At 33.5% G+C, this 18910-nt stretch overlaps 1 protein-coding gene across 1 annotated transcript in view; it reads right to left on the reverse strand.

The window, feature by feature from the left end:
• Positions 1 to 12288: 12288 nt before the first annotated feature.
• LOC134278545 (uncharacterized) overlaps positions 12289 to 18910 on the reverse strand; it is a 205232-nt gene continuing 198610 nt past the window's right edge. Inside the window, exons 12-13 of the mRNA XM_062760847.1 lie at positions 18275 to 18313; positions 12289 to 13319 (exon numbers count right to left, since the gene is read on the reverse strand). Of these exons, the coding sequence (XP_062616831.1) occupies positions 12977 to 13319; positions 18275 to 18313 (382 nt within the window). The 3' untranslated portion in view covers positions 12289 to 12976. The remainder of the gene's footprint in view (positions 13320 to 18274; positions 18314 to 18910) is intronic.

Genomic DNA, 18910 nt, shown 5'->3' on the forward strand with positions numbered 1-18910 from the left:
TGAAGGCCCTAGCCATTTACGTACAAAAGTTATAGCCAAGGTTAAAGTTTTTTAAAAGCAGGTCAATCTCCAAGGTCAAGGTCTAAAGGCCAAAATTGTTGGTATCAAATGAAAGATCTTTTAACACAGAATTCATATGTGCGGACAAAGAGACAGACAGACAGACGTGGCAAAAACTATATACTCCCGAATCTTCGTTTACGGGGGCATTCAAATATTAAGTTTTGGCATGCTTTCTTCGTATTAATTTTTTAAAAATCATCTCGTGTCCTTCCGTCTATCTGTCTGTCTGTGTCTGTTTGTCTGCAAAACTTGCTCATACCTTTGATTTAGTGGATCCATGACTTTCATATTTCACATGTGTATTTCTTGTGACATGGCCTTTTCTTTAAATACCAACAAATTTGACCTAGGAGTTTGACACACTTTTACACAAAATTTCCCAACTTTTACTTTGGTAATATCTTTTGAATGACATATACTAGGGCTTTCAAACATCACATATGTAATCCTTGTGACAAGATCTTTTCATGGATACCAACAAATTTGACCTTGGAGATTTATATACTTAAAAAAACCTTGGCCATAACCTTTGAACAGTAAGGGCTAAGGCTTTCATTCTTCACATGTGTAATCCTTGTAAAAAGCCCTTTCATTGGATACCAACATAATGACCTATTTACCTAGACCTTGGAGTTTGAACAACTTAAAAAAAACAATTATTGACCATAATTTTTGAAGGGTTAGGGATAGGGCCTGCATACTTCACATATTGTATCAGTGTGACAAGACTTTTCATTGGATACCAAGAACTTTGATCTTAATCTTGGAGTTTGACCGTCTTTTTTAAAACTTTAACCTTGGTCATAAATTTTGAAAGGTAAGGGCAAAGGCTTTCATCCTTCACATTCATAATATTTGTGACAAGCCTTTTCTTTAGAATCCAACAATTTTGACCCTTTGACCTTGATCCTGGAATTTGGCATACCGTTCAAAAACTTATCATTGGCCATAACTTTTGAATAAGTGGTGCTAGGGCTTTCATATTTTTTCACAATTGTATTTCTTGTGTGAGATATGGAGATAACGAATAGTATTCAATCTCAAAGTCCATAAAACAATACAAAATAAGATCAGAGCAAACACTGACCTCCGAAACATCAGAGGTGAGATCAGGTGCCATGGAGGAGTGAGCATCCCCTGCTGACTGGTCACACCCGCTAAGTGCTCCTTATCATGATCAGGAAATAACGGAAAAATCCGCCGTCAATTCAGTGTATAAATAATGGACTAACAGTTAGTATGAAAAACGTCAGTCAGCATTTGACTCAATGATAAATTGTATTTGCTAACAAGGTCATTGTATCGACCATTGAACTTACGAAATGAATTGGCTTTAAACGAGACGGCAGATATTCTTGTTTCATCAACTTACCTGTCAATAATTTACTTCGTTTTAGAAATTATTCATACGTAGAGCAAGCACTTGCGTATCAAATCAACTGAGAGATATACACTCCGTATGCAGGTGATGAAGTTATATTGCTGCAGAAGTAAGGGATGTTGACGATAGAAAAGTTAAAGTCATCACGTTTATCATAGAGCTTGGTTGTTAGATTACCATTAACGTCTTTTCAAGTAAAATATCCAAGTATGAAACAGATGTGTCAGACTCTGTGGTATCTTTTATTTCAAGCTCACCAGGATATATCGTATCGACGTAGGAATGAAAATTATCATTGTTAATTGACAATACGTCGTCGATATATCTGAATGTCGAGTTGAAGGCCACAGCAATTGTTTTCTTCTTTTCACGCATAAGATTTTGCACAAATCCTGCTTCATATGAATATAAAAATAGGTCCGCTAATAACGGAGCGCAATTGGTACCCATGGGAATTCCAGTAGATTGTTGGAATACCTGGTCTCCAAAAACCACATAGATATTGTCAATCAGAAAATCAATCATCTCTTTGATGTCAACTTCAGAGTAGATTGTTGGAATACCTGGTCTCCAAAAACCACATAGATATTGTCAATCAGAAACTCAATCATCTCTTTGATGTCAACTTCAGAGTACTTGTTTGTGCAATCAGTATGTGTTTTAACAAATTGATTTTGCAAATGACCAATGACCAGGTAAATAAATTTACGAGTTCCATTTTTATTAGCTCTTCTGAGCCAAAGGCTCAAAGAGCTAATGCTATGGCCATTTGTGCGGTGTGCGTCATGCGGTGTGCGTTAACTTTTTAGATTATGGCCCATAACTCAAGAACCCCTTGGCCAATCATTGTCAAATTTGTCACAGGGTATCCTTGGCCCAAGGGCTACCATTTATACTAAAACTAGGGGTGGAACCCTAAAACAAAAGGAGATAATCAGGAAAATGAAACCAAAAGTACTGGTTGCTAAAAAGTCTTCTCCAGAATCACCAGGCAGATTTTCACCATACTTACATACAAGGATCGGGATATGTTGAAGATTAAAAATTGTTCAAGGCATGACCGTGGGGCAAAGGGCGTGGTCTCAAGGTCACTTCAAAGTTGACCAAAATTTACACTTAATAAAAACGTTGATATTTTGCTTACTATAAAGACTAGGGTCATTAAATCTTGTAAGTTGATGCATCTCAGGACTTCACATCATGTTAATACAAAAGTAGGTCACGGTGACCTACTTTTTAAATTTCACGGGCTTTTGTTTTCAAATTGATTTGGAGGCATATTTTGGACACTTTAAGGCCTATGATCATAAAACTTTGTCAGTTGGTACATCTTTGGTCCACAAACAAAATCAACAAAATCGAATTTTATGGCTAATCTTTTCTAAAACATTTAATCCCATTATTTAAGACACTGAGAGGTTTAGAATCACCAAATCTTTTTTTTTTTTCTAACTTTGCAGGCATTTGTTTTTAAATTGTTTAAAAGGCATATTTTGAATACTATAAGACCTATGATCATCAAATTTTGTCAGTTGACATTTGTTTTCAAATTGTCGACCAAAAAGTAGGTCACTGTGACCTACTTTTGAATTTTACTATAAGACGGGTACTTATGATCATCAAACTTTGTCAGTTGATGCATCTTGGGTTTTCAGAGATCGACGACCAAAAAGTAGGTCACATTGACCTATTTTTGACATTTTATGGTTAGATTTTTGTATCTCAGGTACTGAGTGGCTTAGAATCATCAAACTTTGTCAGTAGATGCATCTTAAGTTTTCTGATCATGTCTACCAAAAAGTAGGTCACGGTGACCTACTTTTGAATATCTCAGGTACTGATTGGCTTAGAATCTCAAACTTTGTCAGTAGATGCATCTTGGGTTTTCGGATCATGTCGACCAAAAAGTAGGTCACGGTGACCTACTTTTGACAATTTTTGGCTATATTTAGGTATTTCAGGTACTTATTGGTGTAGAATCATCAAACTTTGTTATTTGAAGCATCTTGGGTTCTTGGAGAATGATAATTGAAAAATAGGTCACGGTGACCTACTTGTGAAATTTATGGCTATATTTAAGTATTCTAGGGTACTTATTTGCTTAGAAATTGTCAGACTTTGTCAGTTGATGCACTTTGGGTTTTCGGAGAATGTTGACTAATAAGAAGGTCACTGTGACCCACTTATGAATATCTCAAGTACATGTACTTATTGGCTTAGAATCATCAATCTTTGTCAATTAATGCATCTTGTGTCCTCAGAAAATTTCAATCAAAAAGAAAGTCACCATGACCTACTTATAGTATTTTATAGTGACATTTAAATATCTTCAGCCCTAACTGGCTAAGAATCATCAAACTTCATCAGTTGATGCATCTTGGGTCTTAGGATAGATTGTATAATTTATCAGAAGAGCGATTCAAGGCCCTTGGGCTTCTTGTTTAAAAAGAGCAGCTGTCAATGATATCAAAAAGCCTGGACTTCAATTTATCGTGGGGAATGGTTGTATATAAAGTTGAAAAGTATGTTTTTTTAAAAGCTGTTGATTTTGGTAAAATCTTGGGATTTTAAATTGTCCAAAATTTCTTTGGAATTTTTGAGTATCCACATCTGATTCACACCACTTCTCGAGTATATTGTTGCACAGTACTCCTGAAGTTTTTCTTTCACTACTGTAAATATCTTAGTGAGGAGTAACGAAAGAGGCTTGGTTGAACATTTACTGGAACCCCCAATGTATCTTTGTTTGTAAGAATTTTTATGAAGTTTCGGAATCCAATATATATATAGGGTAGTTCAAATTCCTTTTGGCTCGTGAGAAAACCTTACTTTGGGTACCAACATATTTAATTTGCATTTAAGAAAATTAGAAAAGTCTTTGCTATGTTGTCATACCGGGAGCATCAGTGTTTCACAAACACATCTTGTTTCTTATGGACTTTTTTAAGAAATAGGTAAAAATAGAGTCCACGGATGTTTTGTACTGCCGTAATATTACGAAGAAAACAAGATGTGTTTGTAAAACACTGATGTCCCCGTGTGGCAACAAGGCGAAGATTAAACTTTTCCTACATGCAAATTTAATATATTGGTACCCAAAGTAGGATATTCTCACTGGAAATACAATAAATTGTGAAATATGAAAGTAGGCCAAGCTTAAAGTTATTTCATAACTATGGATATCTCCAAGGTCAAAAGGTCAATGTTATTGGTATCCAATGAAAGGTCTTGCCACAAAGAATACATTTGTGACATAATGAAGCCCTAGTCCTGACTCATCAAAAGTTTTGGCAAAGGTTAAAAATTTTCAAAATAGGTCAAACTAAAAGGTCAAGGGGTCAAAATTCGTGATATCAAATGAAAGGTCTTGTCACAAGGATCAGATACGAAAACTATGATAGCACTAGCCCTAATCCTTCAAACGTCATGGTCAAGGTGTTTTTAAAAGTAAGTCAAACTCCAAGTTCATGATTAAAAAGTAAAATGAAGGGTCTTTTCACAAGGAATACATATGTGAAATATGACAGCACTAGTCCTTAGCGTTCAAAAGTGATGGCCAAGGTTAATGTTTTTTCATAAGTACGGAAATCTCCAAGGTCAAGGTCAAAAGGTCAAGGTTATTGGTATCCAATAAAAGGTCTTGCAACAAAGAATACATGTGTGAAGTATAGAAGCCCTAGTCTCAATTCTTCAAAACTTATGGCCAAGGTTAAAAATTTTAAAAAGTAGGTCAAACTCTAAGGTCAAAGGATCAAAGTTCTTGATATCGAATGAAAGACCTTGTCACAAGGATTAAATATGTAAAGTATGAAAGCACTAAGCTTAACCCTTTTAAAGTTATGGTCAAAGTTTGCTTTTTAAAGTACGTCAAACTCCAATGTCAAAGGCTCAAAGTTCTTGATATCAAACGAAGGGTTTTCTTACGAAGATTGCATATGTGAAGTATGAAAGCACTAGCCCTCAGCGTTCAAAAGTTTTGGCCAAGGTTTAAGTTTTTTCATAAGTCAAAAGGTCAAAGTTGTTGGTATTCAATGAAAGGTCTTGCCACAAAAAATACATATATGAAGTATAAGATTCCTGGTTTCTACTGTTCAAAATATATGGTAAAAGTAAAGATTTTGTGTAAAAGTGGGTCCAACTCCAAGGTCAACGTCAAAAGGACAAATTTGGTGGTACCCAAAGAACGTTTTGTCACAATGAATACACATGTAAAATATGAAAGTCATAGCTCCACTAAATCAAAAGTTATTGGCTAGAATAAAGTTTTTGCGTACAACAGACAAACGGACGGACACGACAAAAACTATATACCCTCGAAACTTCGTTTACAGGGGCATCCAAATTAAAATCCGAAACATAATTTTATTTAAATGCCACCGTATACATTTAGTACTCTCAGTTCTTTGATTTTAAAACAAGAACAATAACTCTCTGCAGTTCGTCAAATAACTATTATTTTCATACTAACTTTTGTGCAAAGTTCGGCATTTAAAAAGAAAGTAGATGGAAACTCCATGTGTTGTTCCTTCCGCAATATTTGATGTCATGGCTATAAACAGAAGCCACTTACTGCTGATAAGAATTTATTCGGGAAGAAAATTATGATAGCGACAGATTTATTGACGGAAAAAAATTATATTGACTGCCAAAAAAATGCATTGAGTGTGATTGACAGCGAGTGTGTGTCAATCGATAGCTTTATATCAACAATCTGAGATAGTCGTATTGCATGAAAATGTCAGAATTTAAGACATATGTATCTTGATCAGTTGAATAGAAATAAAACATCTTATTCTGAACTGAAAGTTGCAAGAGGTTACGCAGCAAACTGGTTAAACTTAATTTCAGAGACTACAAACATGACAAAGGTGATTGCCAACACAAAATATTAATAATGTTCTTGGCAACAATTGAATTTACTTCGTCTTGCGTTTTAAATTGATTTTGCGCAATAAAAATTCCAACCAATATTTGCTGTCGAGTTGCATAGCAGTTATCGATCGATTTCTCATTGTTTATAAATTGCACAGATTTAAATGCAGAGTACGGGCTTGGTGTAAAATACAGAGGATGGAGTATCCAAAATGGAGTGTCAGTAAGTGCAAGGGATGAAGCATCAGGAGTCATGATGCAAGAGGTGGAGAATCTTAAAATGTGAACTAATTCTTGATAAGATCAGACTGTTAACTTAAATTATGATTTTCCGTTAGAATTTGTTAGAACGCACATTATACGCCAATAGGCGTTGTTACAACGCGAAATGTAATAACAACGCGAAATGTGATAAACTTGGATTATTACATTTTGTGTTATTACATTTTGCGTCGAAATAAACGCAGAATGTAATAACGCGAAATGTAACAACATTCTTTTGAGGATGATTACATTTAGCGTTATTACTTTTTGCGCCGAGATCAACGCAAAATGTAATAACACGATTTTTGGCTTATTACATTTTGCGTTGTTACATTTTGCGTCGAGATTAAGCAAAAGGCAGGAACGCAAAATGTATTATTATACCTCATTATAAATATTCTACACAACGCGTTATCTGATTGATTCTAAGTTATCACGTGATCGGGCCGTGAAAAACTTGTATATTTCCCGTCGTCGGCACGCTTTTTTCACACTCTTGGAACACCTAGTGAATTTTCCCGCAATATACTTTTCGTTCGTTGAACTAAAACTTGAGCAGGGAGAGTAGTCGACGTCACAATAGCCTGGTTGACGTCACAAAACTGATGACAATGTGTTGACCAAAGGGTCTTATAGTAACTTTACGTTATGAAAGTGAATTTGAGAGCGGTGCCGAATTTGAAAGTTTATGTTTATTTCAAAGGCTTTGCTTGTTTCGGTATAATAAAAAATTCATTGCATGAATGTTCGGGAAACATTTGACTAAACAGGAAAGAAATATTTTTAACCTCGGGCGAAGCCCTCGGGGAGGTTGTTTTTCTTGGCTGAATAAGTCTTCATATTTCCCTCACTATCATGCAATAAATATATAATAACACACTTTTTTTCGTCAGCCAGATTGAGTACAATTTTCAATGGTGTAGTGGCCGATGAAAAGATTGATTGTATATTGTTTAACGTCCCTCTCGAGAATTTTTCACACAAATGGTTCGTCGCCACTTGCCGGTGGAGAGCTGCAAATTTTGTCTTATACTCGACACTAAAGCCATTGAGCAGGGAGGGATCTCAATCGTAACTTCTCGGGCCTTTCCGACTAGCGGAAAAACGACCTCGAATGTACATATGGTAGACGCCATGACAACCCTCCTTTTTCACGATCTTTGAAATAAATGCATGGAGACCTTTTATCTGTGGAATATGGAGTTTAACTTTATTCAATGTAATGATATTACCTAAAACATACTACAGAAGGAACTTCTTACTCCATCTATCCAATATTTGATTAAACAGGAAATGTATAAATTTTTAACGTCCGTAAAAGCGATGTTAATGTTTTCAAGGTTGTTTTTATCTCTGTTTCCAATTTTGGTAACGAGTATATATGATGCGATTTGGAGGGATCTTTTTGTGTCAGCACCTAAAAAAACATTAAATTTTGTTTTATACGGTCTCATTTTACATTTTGCGTTGTCTCCACGTCCCACAATGGGATAACGCAAAATGTAACCGCGGCGTAACTCCTTACTTAAATCTAGACCGATGAAAAGAAAATAAAACGCAAAAAAAAGTTCTAAAAATCTCTCTCTTTCTTTCCATCCTATAATAAAATTGATTGTTTCTGCATGTCCACAGTAATACAAAAATAAACATACGAAGTAAACACCTCATCCTATCCCTGCCCCTCCTCGCTTAACACATATACATACACTTCTAATTTGATGTAACAGGGCGTACAAACAATTAAAAAACAGAATTCCCTGAAGCTGACTGAATGAATTATTTTATCCTGAAACTCAACACTTTGGTAATATTTTATAAAGTATGTTAAGGAGAATCAGTAACAATGACAGAATGAAACAGAAACATCAAAGTTATCCTGAAGTGCATATTCTGTCATTTTTTTCACATAGAACATGAAGAATGAGAAACGGTCTATTTGAAAACAACAAATATGAGATTTAATCCAAAAATGACCTTTGGATATCAAAAACAAAAGGGCATATGTATGCCACGCCAAATAAATAAAATGAGCTAAACATAGTTTCACAGTTGATAAACTATGTTAATCGACTGTAAACTGTAGTTTACAAACCGTGAACTATACTTTAAATTCGTTAATTATAGTTTTCATAAAACTATATTTAATATAGCGTTAACTATGGTTTACAGATGTAAAATAAAGATTTACGTTGTAAACTATATTTTACAGTCCGTAAACTATAGTTTAGAACCGATAAACCTAGTTCATTGACTGTGAAACTTTGTTTAGCTCATTTTTGTGAATTTGGCATGCCATACATATGGCTAGTGATTTTGTTTTATATTTTGATAGATAATAGACGCCAAGTGCAAGGGAAGCACATAAACAACGAAAAGATTTATGTCCCATGCTACTACCTTAAAGTAACTCATAAAGTATTGACAGACTGAATAATTGTAAAGGGGGAGGGTTCTTTTGCTGAATGAAGGATGTACTGAAATTGACATAAGAGCCACCCTTTGTCACTCCATTTTAGAGTATCCATCATTGGCATTTTACACCAAGCCCCAGGTAGAAATATAAGTACTTGATTTTTTAAATTGATCATTTTTGAATAATTACTTAGTAATCTGTCTCCCACCTCACAATTTATTATTTTTACTTTTAGAATTAAGATGCGTGAATGAACATTATTGTGAGGATTTTTTTTCAAACTTACCTGAAAAGGCTTGACAAACCAAAACAAAAAATTCGCGACTAGAAAAATCCTATAAGTATTTGGTGTGTATCTGTGTGTGTGTTGTGGGGTAGGGGTGGGGGGTCGGAGGGTGAACTTATTTCTTTTAGTACCAAATATTTTTTACTTAAACACTGCATTAGTCTTCTATTACCCTTATTGGACAATACTGCAACCAAAACTGGGGGAAGGGCGGCGGGCGTGCAAATCTTTTTTCAGTTGTCTGAGAATAACTTGAAATGTTTCCAACCAACCATAACAGTGCGTAACAATGTCACAACAAGATAAGGCTTTTCATCATGCCACTAGCTTAAGTAATATTCAGGGAATTATCATATTTCCCGTAGGCAATAATATACTCGTAACCACCCCAAAACTGAAAGAAACTCTTTGGTTTATTTTATTCTGCGAAATCGGTAGCTTTACGTCGGTATTACTTTCACTAACGCATGTATACGTCGGATGCGTAATGTTTTTAGCATGTTTAAGCCTTGGAAATGCAGCCAGTGATTTTCTAAAAAAAACTTTCCCAGTTACAAATCCAGCTTGATTTTGTAACTTCTATCATTTTTCCTCCATCGAGAACTTGTGGAATTCACTGCTTGCAGTGGCGGATCCTGGAATTTCGTAACGTAGAGGGGACACAGTAGAAGCTAGGCAGAGGTTTCTGGTGGCTATATATTGTAGCCCCCACTCTAAGGCAAGGTACTTTTGGAGGTCCGGGGGCCAAGCCCCCGTAAGCTGACAAGTTCTTACAAATAGATATTTTTCCTTGATTTTAGGATAATGGACATTTAAATTTTACATACAAAAATTTCAAAAAGGGGGGGGGGGGAAACGCGCGTCGGCCCTGGATCCGCCTTAGGCTTAAGCAGAAGGGTTTGTTTGGCTTTAGAATGCTACAGCTACTATCGTCCAACTATAATGTTACCTAGTCGGAAGGGTTGTATTATATGCCTATCAGAAATAAAAATGCTCTGATAAACTCAATGCGCATGACAATCAAGGCTGTCGGAAATGGTGAGAAGAACTGCGAACGATAGTTTTGTTCTCCCGCCTACCTCCAAGTCAATTTTCAAAAGTTAACATATTCGATGAATTTTTAATATTTTTTATAGATAATTATATGAATTTTCATAAAACATTACTTATTTGGGAAAACAAAGAGAGATAACTCTAAAATTTTGGTAAAACTTGTGTTTTTCACTATAAAAATCAATGGAAAACGGAAAATATTTTTAAAACACCTTTCCCCCCCCGTGTCACAAAAATTCCTTCTTACAGGTAATATGGAATGGTATTTTACAAATTCATACCAAAGGAACAGATGTTTATTGACAAAAAACGAAAAAAATGCTTATTTTCCACCAAATTTAAAGCGATATACAACTGAAACATTACATTTTATTGAAATATTTATGTTTTATCTATTTGCCTAAAACATAAGAAAAGATATAAGGATCATTTAATCATATCCAAGAGTATTTCAAAATACGGTGATGCTTGAAACTCCGATTTCAATGGAAAATATCGTCTACCCCCCTTTTTTCAAGAGCTGGAATTATGGAAAATTTACTGTTTAGCGCTGGTATTAAGACGATTTATCAATTACCATTGAACTGTTCTTTGTATTAAACAAAGATTTTATGACCAAATTGCTATTCATATTGAATTAAATGGTTCCAAAATGTAGGCGGGAATCGAGAGTTAGCGTGCGTGTTTCTTTTCACTTTCACTTTTGAGGGTATCGACATACGTATTTCAATAACTAGTAGATTAAAAGTCAAAATCACAAAAGATTTTGACAAGTTTACTTCAAAAGTTTACTGTGCGTTTCTTTTTCCTTTCAGAATATTACAACTTGACAAGATATTTCACTATATTTTATTGTATTTTATAGTGCGTAACTTTGTTCTCTCTCTACCAAAATCGATTGTTTGACTGGACATTTAAACTCTGAAGGATAATTGTAATTGATAACTGATCACATCTTTGTAATTCAATTAGCTATATATCGCTTCCTTGCATGAACGCTTGCATTCATTTTATTGTGGGACATAAAAATGCAATTTAATATCCAGGTGTACGAAAGAGCAGGGCGTTATATATTCGTGACATGACCGACAAGTTTTAAAATACTTGAATTTTAATTGAACGTGAGAATAATACAATCTCAACCAGGAAGATTTAAATACAAGATATTCAAGGTATAGAGATTCGGCATTTACAGCTCAAAAGTTAGGTTAAAAATCACGAAACAATGATAGCATTTCATCCAAGGTACCCAAAGAAATACGTTATATGTATACGTCAACAATATTATCGGCTTTTGTCAGTAGTCTACAAACATATTTACTTATTTTATCATTTACATGTATTCTCTCTCTACATCTTTTATTTTATTGTTCAATACGTATATTCTTAAAATATACATGTGGGAAGTAATCAGGAAGTTTTAATTAGATTAATTACAATGCTCTTTAATTTGATTAACAATGCTCAGTGTACAGTAAAACTCGCTTATAACGAAGTCCTATGGGACCTATGCATTTCATTCGCTATACATATAGATGTAAATTTCACTATTCTTAACCTCTAGGGGACTCAAAAATCAGATCTCTAATAAAGCAAACACTTACGTAATTATTTCAGAACAAGATTAATATATTCGGAGGTATATAGTTTTTATATGCCCTGTCCGTCCGTATGTCTGTTTGTACGCAAAAACTTTAACATTGCCCGTATTTTTTGATTGGTTGGATTGCACATGACCTTGACATATAAAAATAAGAGAGTTTAACAGACCCAGTGAAATCTCCAGTCAGTCAGGTGCTCAAGCAACTTAAATGAGCTATCTGGCTACGGACAATCGAACTCGTCAGTCTGAACACCACGCCCGCACAGTAGTACATTATAACTGACGAAAATCGAAAGTCATTGATAACACAGTGAATAATTATTAACCAAAACCATTCAAAAAATCACAATACACACATTTTAAATGAATTTATTTAAAATAGGGACGGTAAAATTGTATAAAAAGCGATTATTTTTAATCTAAGAAGGCTTGATGTTATTTTTGGTTATTAAGAAGTATGCATTTCATAAGGTTTTAATTTTCATGGAGTTAACATCAAACCTCCTTCATGACAGAACTGGAACATATATTACAATCAGTAAATACAAAAGAACATGTTGAATTAATTATGCATAACTTGCGATATTAGAATTGCTATTTCAGATACTTATCAAACTTGATGAAAACACAGAGTAACAGTGCGTAAATTTGTGCAGTGGATCAAATTCTTCCAGGACTAGAAATATAGATGAAATCATAGATCAGCAAAAGGAATTGAAAAGATATTTACAACATTTTTCAGTTAATGAGCACTCAATTAAATATAAATTTATAGCATGTGAAAATATTTTAGTCATGCACCAATCATTCAAATGAGAATAAATAAAAAAATCAAACATGCAACCATATGGCACAATTTTCAAACAAATATATAGCACTTAAAAAAAATCTAATAACATGCACCTCTACTATATTTGAATAAAATATCACTCGGATTTTCTATTTTATCATACAAGTGGAAATTATAATGAAGTTGTTCTTCATTGATAATTATTCTTCATTCTGTTGTAAATATCTGATACTGAAATTCTGCCTTTGTCTTTAATTGTCCTCTTCATTATCCACAGAATCCTCCCTCTTCTTCTTCTTCTTTTTCCTCTTTTTTTTCTCTACTTTTGGACTCTCCATTTCATCAATGTCTTGCCTTTCGATGGGGACTAGTGGAATGCTGCGACCTTGTGGCACTTCAGGCAGAGGACTTCCATACAGCTTGGTGTATGGCTTATCATGAGAATTATCCATTTCTCCATTGTCGGACTTTGGGATGGGATCCAGCTGATTATGGCGGACTTTTGGTACTTCAGGCAAAGGACTTCCATACGACTTGATATGTAAAGAACTTTCCTCAGTCTTTTTTCCAGTTGGCTTAATATGAGATTTGTTCCTAATATAACAATAATAAAGCAATACTGTATCCTGTTTACAAACAAAGCTTTAAAGACAACACAAATAACAATTGTCCCTTAATACCAAATACTGATAAAACTACATGTACATTTCTTATTTTGCAAGACAGCTCTTGAATATAGTAATGGAGTTTATGTTTTAATATACATGTAACAGGTACAAAAATTTCTTTTGAATGCTGACAAAATCAACTAAGTGATAAGAATCAGCTTAAAGTTCCTGAATAAAGTAAAATTTCCTTATTTTTATTCAAGACTATGAAGACATATTTGTTTAAAACATTGATTTATCATATATAATTAGGAAACTGAATTTTTATTGGTTTTGCTAAAAATCTATCAGAAACGAAACTCTCCCTCGCATTTTCCACAATACTAGTATATCCAACCTTTCCTCTCCCTACTTGATTTCCCAGTCCTTGTCTCATTTGAGATAAAACTTCATTAATATATAACAAGATTTTGGAAACATATCAGATCACATTCATCATATAATTCCAATCTTAATAAGCGTAAAGGATAAAGCAATTTCTGCATTCATATCTTGGGAAACTTAATTATTCAAAATTTATATGAAAGCCTTCCTATTAACATAATTTTTTAAAATGCATTGTACTAAATTGTGGATTTGAACTGACTTAAATTAGAAATATACAGGTATTTGTTGATTATCAATATTTATCATAATCTGAATTCATCAATTATTAAAAGCACTAAAAACACACATAATGCTTAAAACAAACCAATCAATTATGTGCAGTGAAGAGCTTTCATCACTTAGTAACAAAGACACTATAGGCAGTATTGCATTACCCAAATTTTTTTAAACTGAGTCTGATCACGTTTATCATTACTGTAAATTACTTCCTTTCACTTCCCCCCCAAAATATCAGATATCATTACCGAAAAGAGGGTGGGCAAACAAAGGCGAGCAAAATGACATGATGCAACAAATACTACTATGAAGGTGAAAAATTAAATCTCATATATTACAAAATTTCCTCTAGTTCATGTAACATTAAAGTATACATTTTGTATAAAATTTCCATAATTTCAAAATCTCACTAGGATTGAAATTATCTGCCTTTGATATACAAACACATAAGAGGGCAAAAGGATCATTTTCTCAAATTTTAACACAATATTTCCAATTTCTTTAACGTTTATGCTCAAGGTTCGCATAAAAATTACATTTTAGGTTAGCAAAAACCTGGAACAAAGACCCACTATATCGTATGATACTAATGAAAATTTCCAAATATTCAGCAATGCAGTATTGATTTTTGGTAATGCAATACTGCAATACTCAACTCTAAAAGATTAATGATTGACTATGCATGTAAGTGTGATGTTAGTTATCAAATCACCAGATAGACAGTGTACACACTAAAGAAAAAATAGCTAAAACTAGTCATGATAACTACAATTAACATAGTACAGAAAAAAGGACTAAAATGTAAAGTGTTCTATAGTTTAAAATGTCTTTTTAGAATACACTATTATATTCAATTTCGATCTTCATATAAATGGTGACGAATCCTTTTGTGCTTGTTACTATGTACTTGGAAATCTACTTTCATTTCCCTATTTCTATCTGAAATTATAGGATATAGAAAACTATTAGGTTTAATATGCAACAGAAACAATTTTTAAATCAAATATCTAGCAAATATTAATATATTTCACACACTTTAAATCAAAGGATGAGGTGACTTGCGGCCCCTCGTATACTGACAGAAAATTAAATGTCAAAATTTTACTCAAATTTTTGTATGTAACTAATCACTGTTATGTGTACTTTTATAGAATACTATTTTTAACAAAAATAGCAACGTGATTTGAAATATATAAATCTTTTAATGGGGTAGGGGTATCATGTTTACATGCAATTCCCATTGCATTTTAACCCCGCCCCACTCTTTGAAGCCCTTAAAATATACGAGCGCAGATAGGTACAGTTTTCTCCTTTGGCTGGTCACTGTATTTTATTGAAATCTATCTACTAGTATATGTGAAAGGAGAAAATTGTACCTAACTGCGCTCATGTGCTAATTTTAAAAAAAATGTAAAATCTAGTTGGCCGTTCCCATTATAAAGAGATCAATGGAACTAGATTTTCTGACGCAAGAATGAATTCATATGTAAATCGAGGCACAGGCGACTTTCTACTGCCCAATCAGCTAAATGAAATTCGTTAAGGTACCACAAAAATACTATGGATACATTCTTGGAATTTTACTGCTTTCCGATATTTTTTATGCATTTGAGTCACAGATTAGACACGGATCTACATATGTACCATTTCCGAGACCACTGTAGAATTTATATACAGTTGCAAACAATTGATAGAATATACATGATATACATTTAAGTTTTTTTTCGCGTGTTTGGTGAGCAATTCGCTAGGTCTACACGTATTCCCGAGTATCGGTGAATACAAGTTTCATATGCATTTCTTGTCCTAAAAACCGTAAATGCTGAAAATCCATGCGTATTATTAAGTATAAAAAGCATTGGCTGACCATTATAAAAGTTTGAAATGTAGAAAAGGACAACAGGTAAATTTACCTAAACCACGTGTCTGCAATAAAATGTACACATAGTAAACCAGCATGTTTTGTTGTTCTGTCATCGGATTGGACAATGACTTAAGGTCAGACGACATGTTCCTCAAAAATATATAATTTTTCCTAAGAATTTGTTATTGAAGTATATGTATTTAAACAAGTTTCCTCACAAAAAATTAGGGTACCTTACCAGGCATTTGACCAAGATACCATAGGGTCATGTTTCTCATATAAACCTTATGGGCAATCTTCTAAATAGCCTATAACACAATTTTTGGTGTACTTAATTTCAAAAACATTTTTAAAACAATGTAGAAATCAAAAGAGAATGACAACTATGAATAATTTGTTATAAAATACCAAGAAATTCAAAACATATATTTGAGGAACGTGTCTTCTGACCTTAAGTGCGAAATAATAACAATAGCCATATAAGGTCTTCTCGGACACGCATATCCCTCTATTGTACTAAGACCCGCCCATTCTCTTGTCATAAAAAAATGTTCTCACAAACCTGGCCGAATTTAGCTGTGATAGGGTCTAAAAAATCAAAGATAATGCAGTATTCCTTAAAATTAAAATGTGTCATAACTATTGAAACTATTTAAAAGGCGTCGTATTTATTCACTCATGTTTGAAAACTAACAACATCGTTGTAGATTAAATATAATTCGTCGTGGAAAAAGGGGCCCCAGATAGCAGTTATGTCACATCATCCTTTGAAAAACAGAATGATTATCAATTTGCAATATATACTGATAAACAATGCATGTACATGGTCATCAGTAAAAGAAAAGCAAGAAAATTTGGTCAACTATGCATTGCAAAGAAGCCAGAATTAAATAACTTTATGATCAACTTAGGCTTTACTTGTTTAGGTTTTCTTCCATATTTTCTTTATATATAAAATAACTTGATTCAAATGTTGCAATTTTACTACAGTTTTTTTTAAGGAGATCGATGCAATACATTACAGCAATGTTACGACAAACGTGTAAATAGTAAACATACAAGACTGCATATTTATGAGAAAGTTTCTTTCATCAAGGACTACCTAACACTGAATTGAAGGACCTCTATACTATGCACATTTACCATTTAAGAGGTTTTTAAATATTTTTTGCAGTTATTAAAGTGATCTGCACTTACTCTGGCTTAATTAGATCTAAAATAACGTGGTGTATTACTCAATTTATAACAAGGAGTCTGTGACCCAATGCTCACTAGTAATACCCCCGCTCTGATGTGAAAATACAATATCATGTTAATATACACAAGTTAAAATACAAGCAGATGCATAGATAAGTTGACATCATAAGTAAACTAAAATGAATCCAACCATATGACATGCCTTAACAAAGAGTGTACTAAAATTTCAAGCATCTGCGATGAGCAGTTGCTGAGAAAACTGCGACGAAAATGTTATGTATGAAATGGACAGACGCAAAGATAAACAGGAAGTTGACATCTGATTTGAACAAAAAAATTAATCCCACTTTATACCTCAGAGAAGATTGTGTTAAAATTTCAAGCATCTGCTATGAGTAGTTGCTGAGAAAATGTGATGAAAATTTGTAATTGGACATGTGCAGACAGACAGACAGATGGACACACAAGGGTAAAACAGTATATCCCCCTCTCCTTCGGAGTGGGGGTGTAATAAAATCAAACATTCTTTACATCAAGACATTGCTTGTGTGTACAGTTTAGCAGTAGTTCTCATTAAAGTAAGCACAATTTCTGCTCATCAATACTTTAGTTGTCTTTGAACATTTTCCCTTGGGAGTAAATACGTAAAGCTGCTGAAATCCAAGAATTAAACTCAATATTTATTCATTTATTTAATGCTCTTCATATCTTTAAACTAGATTTTAAACTATTTTGAACAAAGCAATTTTGACTCCCTCAGCTCGATATAAGTTAGTTAAGAACTGCATTTTCAAAAAAAAAAACAAAAAAAAAAAAACCATGCATATATACTTCCCAACCCAAAGGAATCTATGCTCACATTATTTAGCCCCTTTATTCATGTGTGCCAATATGCAAAGAAAAAACTGAAATAGTCAAAATTTTATGAAAGACAGACAAGCCATGCCAACAACAAAGAAAAACAGCAATTAATAGGTCACCTGTAGAAAACGTCCTACTATATCTGATAATTTTCTGTTTAGTTCAATGGTCAATAATTTTTAGCTGAATAAAACACATATTACATCTAATTATTGAAAATGTCCACAACCAAACTTGAAGCATTTGAGTGATTAGGTCTACTGATTAAAGGCAAATAGAAATAACAATTATTATAGAAACACTGATAGTGAAAAATAAAGTGAAACACAAGAAAATTTCAAATAGTGTTTACATACTCTGCCTCTACTTTAATTGCAGATGCTGATGCTGGGGACCTAAAATCAAGCAAATGTGCACCGATAAAATTAAAATCAAATGATATATATATCACAGTGAATACAAATACATGACATTCTTTTCAGCTCTAGTAATCAAGAACAGAAAAAAAAACTTGTGTAATGGTATTGTGTCAATTGTCATTCTGTTTGTTCCTCTGTAAACGTTTTTCAAAACATTTTTGCTCCCTCCTTTTGTTTTGGTTCAGTTTCAATATACACTGTACTTTCAATGGGTATTTAAGAAATAAGGTATAATCTTAAAACATCTATCGGGATATAAATACGGGTTGGTCACGAGATTAAATTCCATATGGGCTTTTATGATGAATTTAATCTCGTACCAACCCTATTTATATCCCGATAGATGTTTTAAAATGATACCTTATTACTTATATTTACATTTGTGACTTATTCATACTTTATATTTGCCTGATTGTGACTTTAAATGTGTGAAATGCATTATTTTTCAAACCCAATGGCATGTATGTAATCCACTGAACGCGCATTGACCCTTTATGACGTCACTGAGAAATTACGTCGAACGTTTATCCATACACACATCTATTACCTCTTGACCACGTACCTGTATTTATG

This window comes from Saccostrea cucullata, unplaced genomic scaffold, assembly GCF_032062105.1.
Source record: "Saccostrea cucullata isolate Sc308-1 unplaced genomic scaffold, CSIRO_AGI_Scuc_v1 ctg2601, whole genome shotgun sequence".
In the NCBI taxonomy this organism is placed as follows: domain Eukaryota; kingdom Metazoa; phylum Mollusca; class Bivalvia; order Ostreida; family Ostreidae; genus Saccostrea; species Saccostrea cuccullata.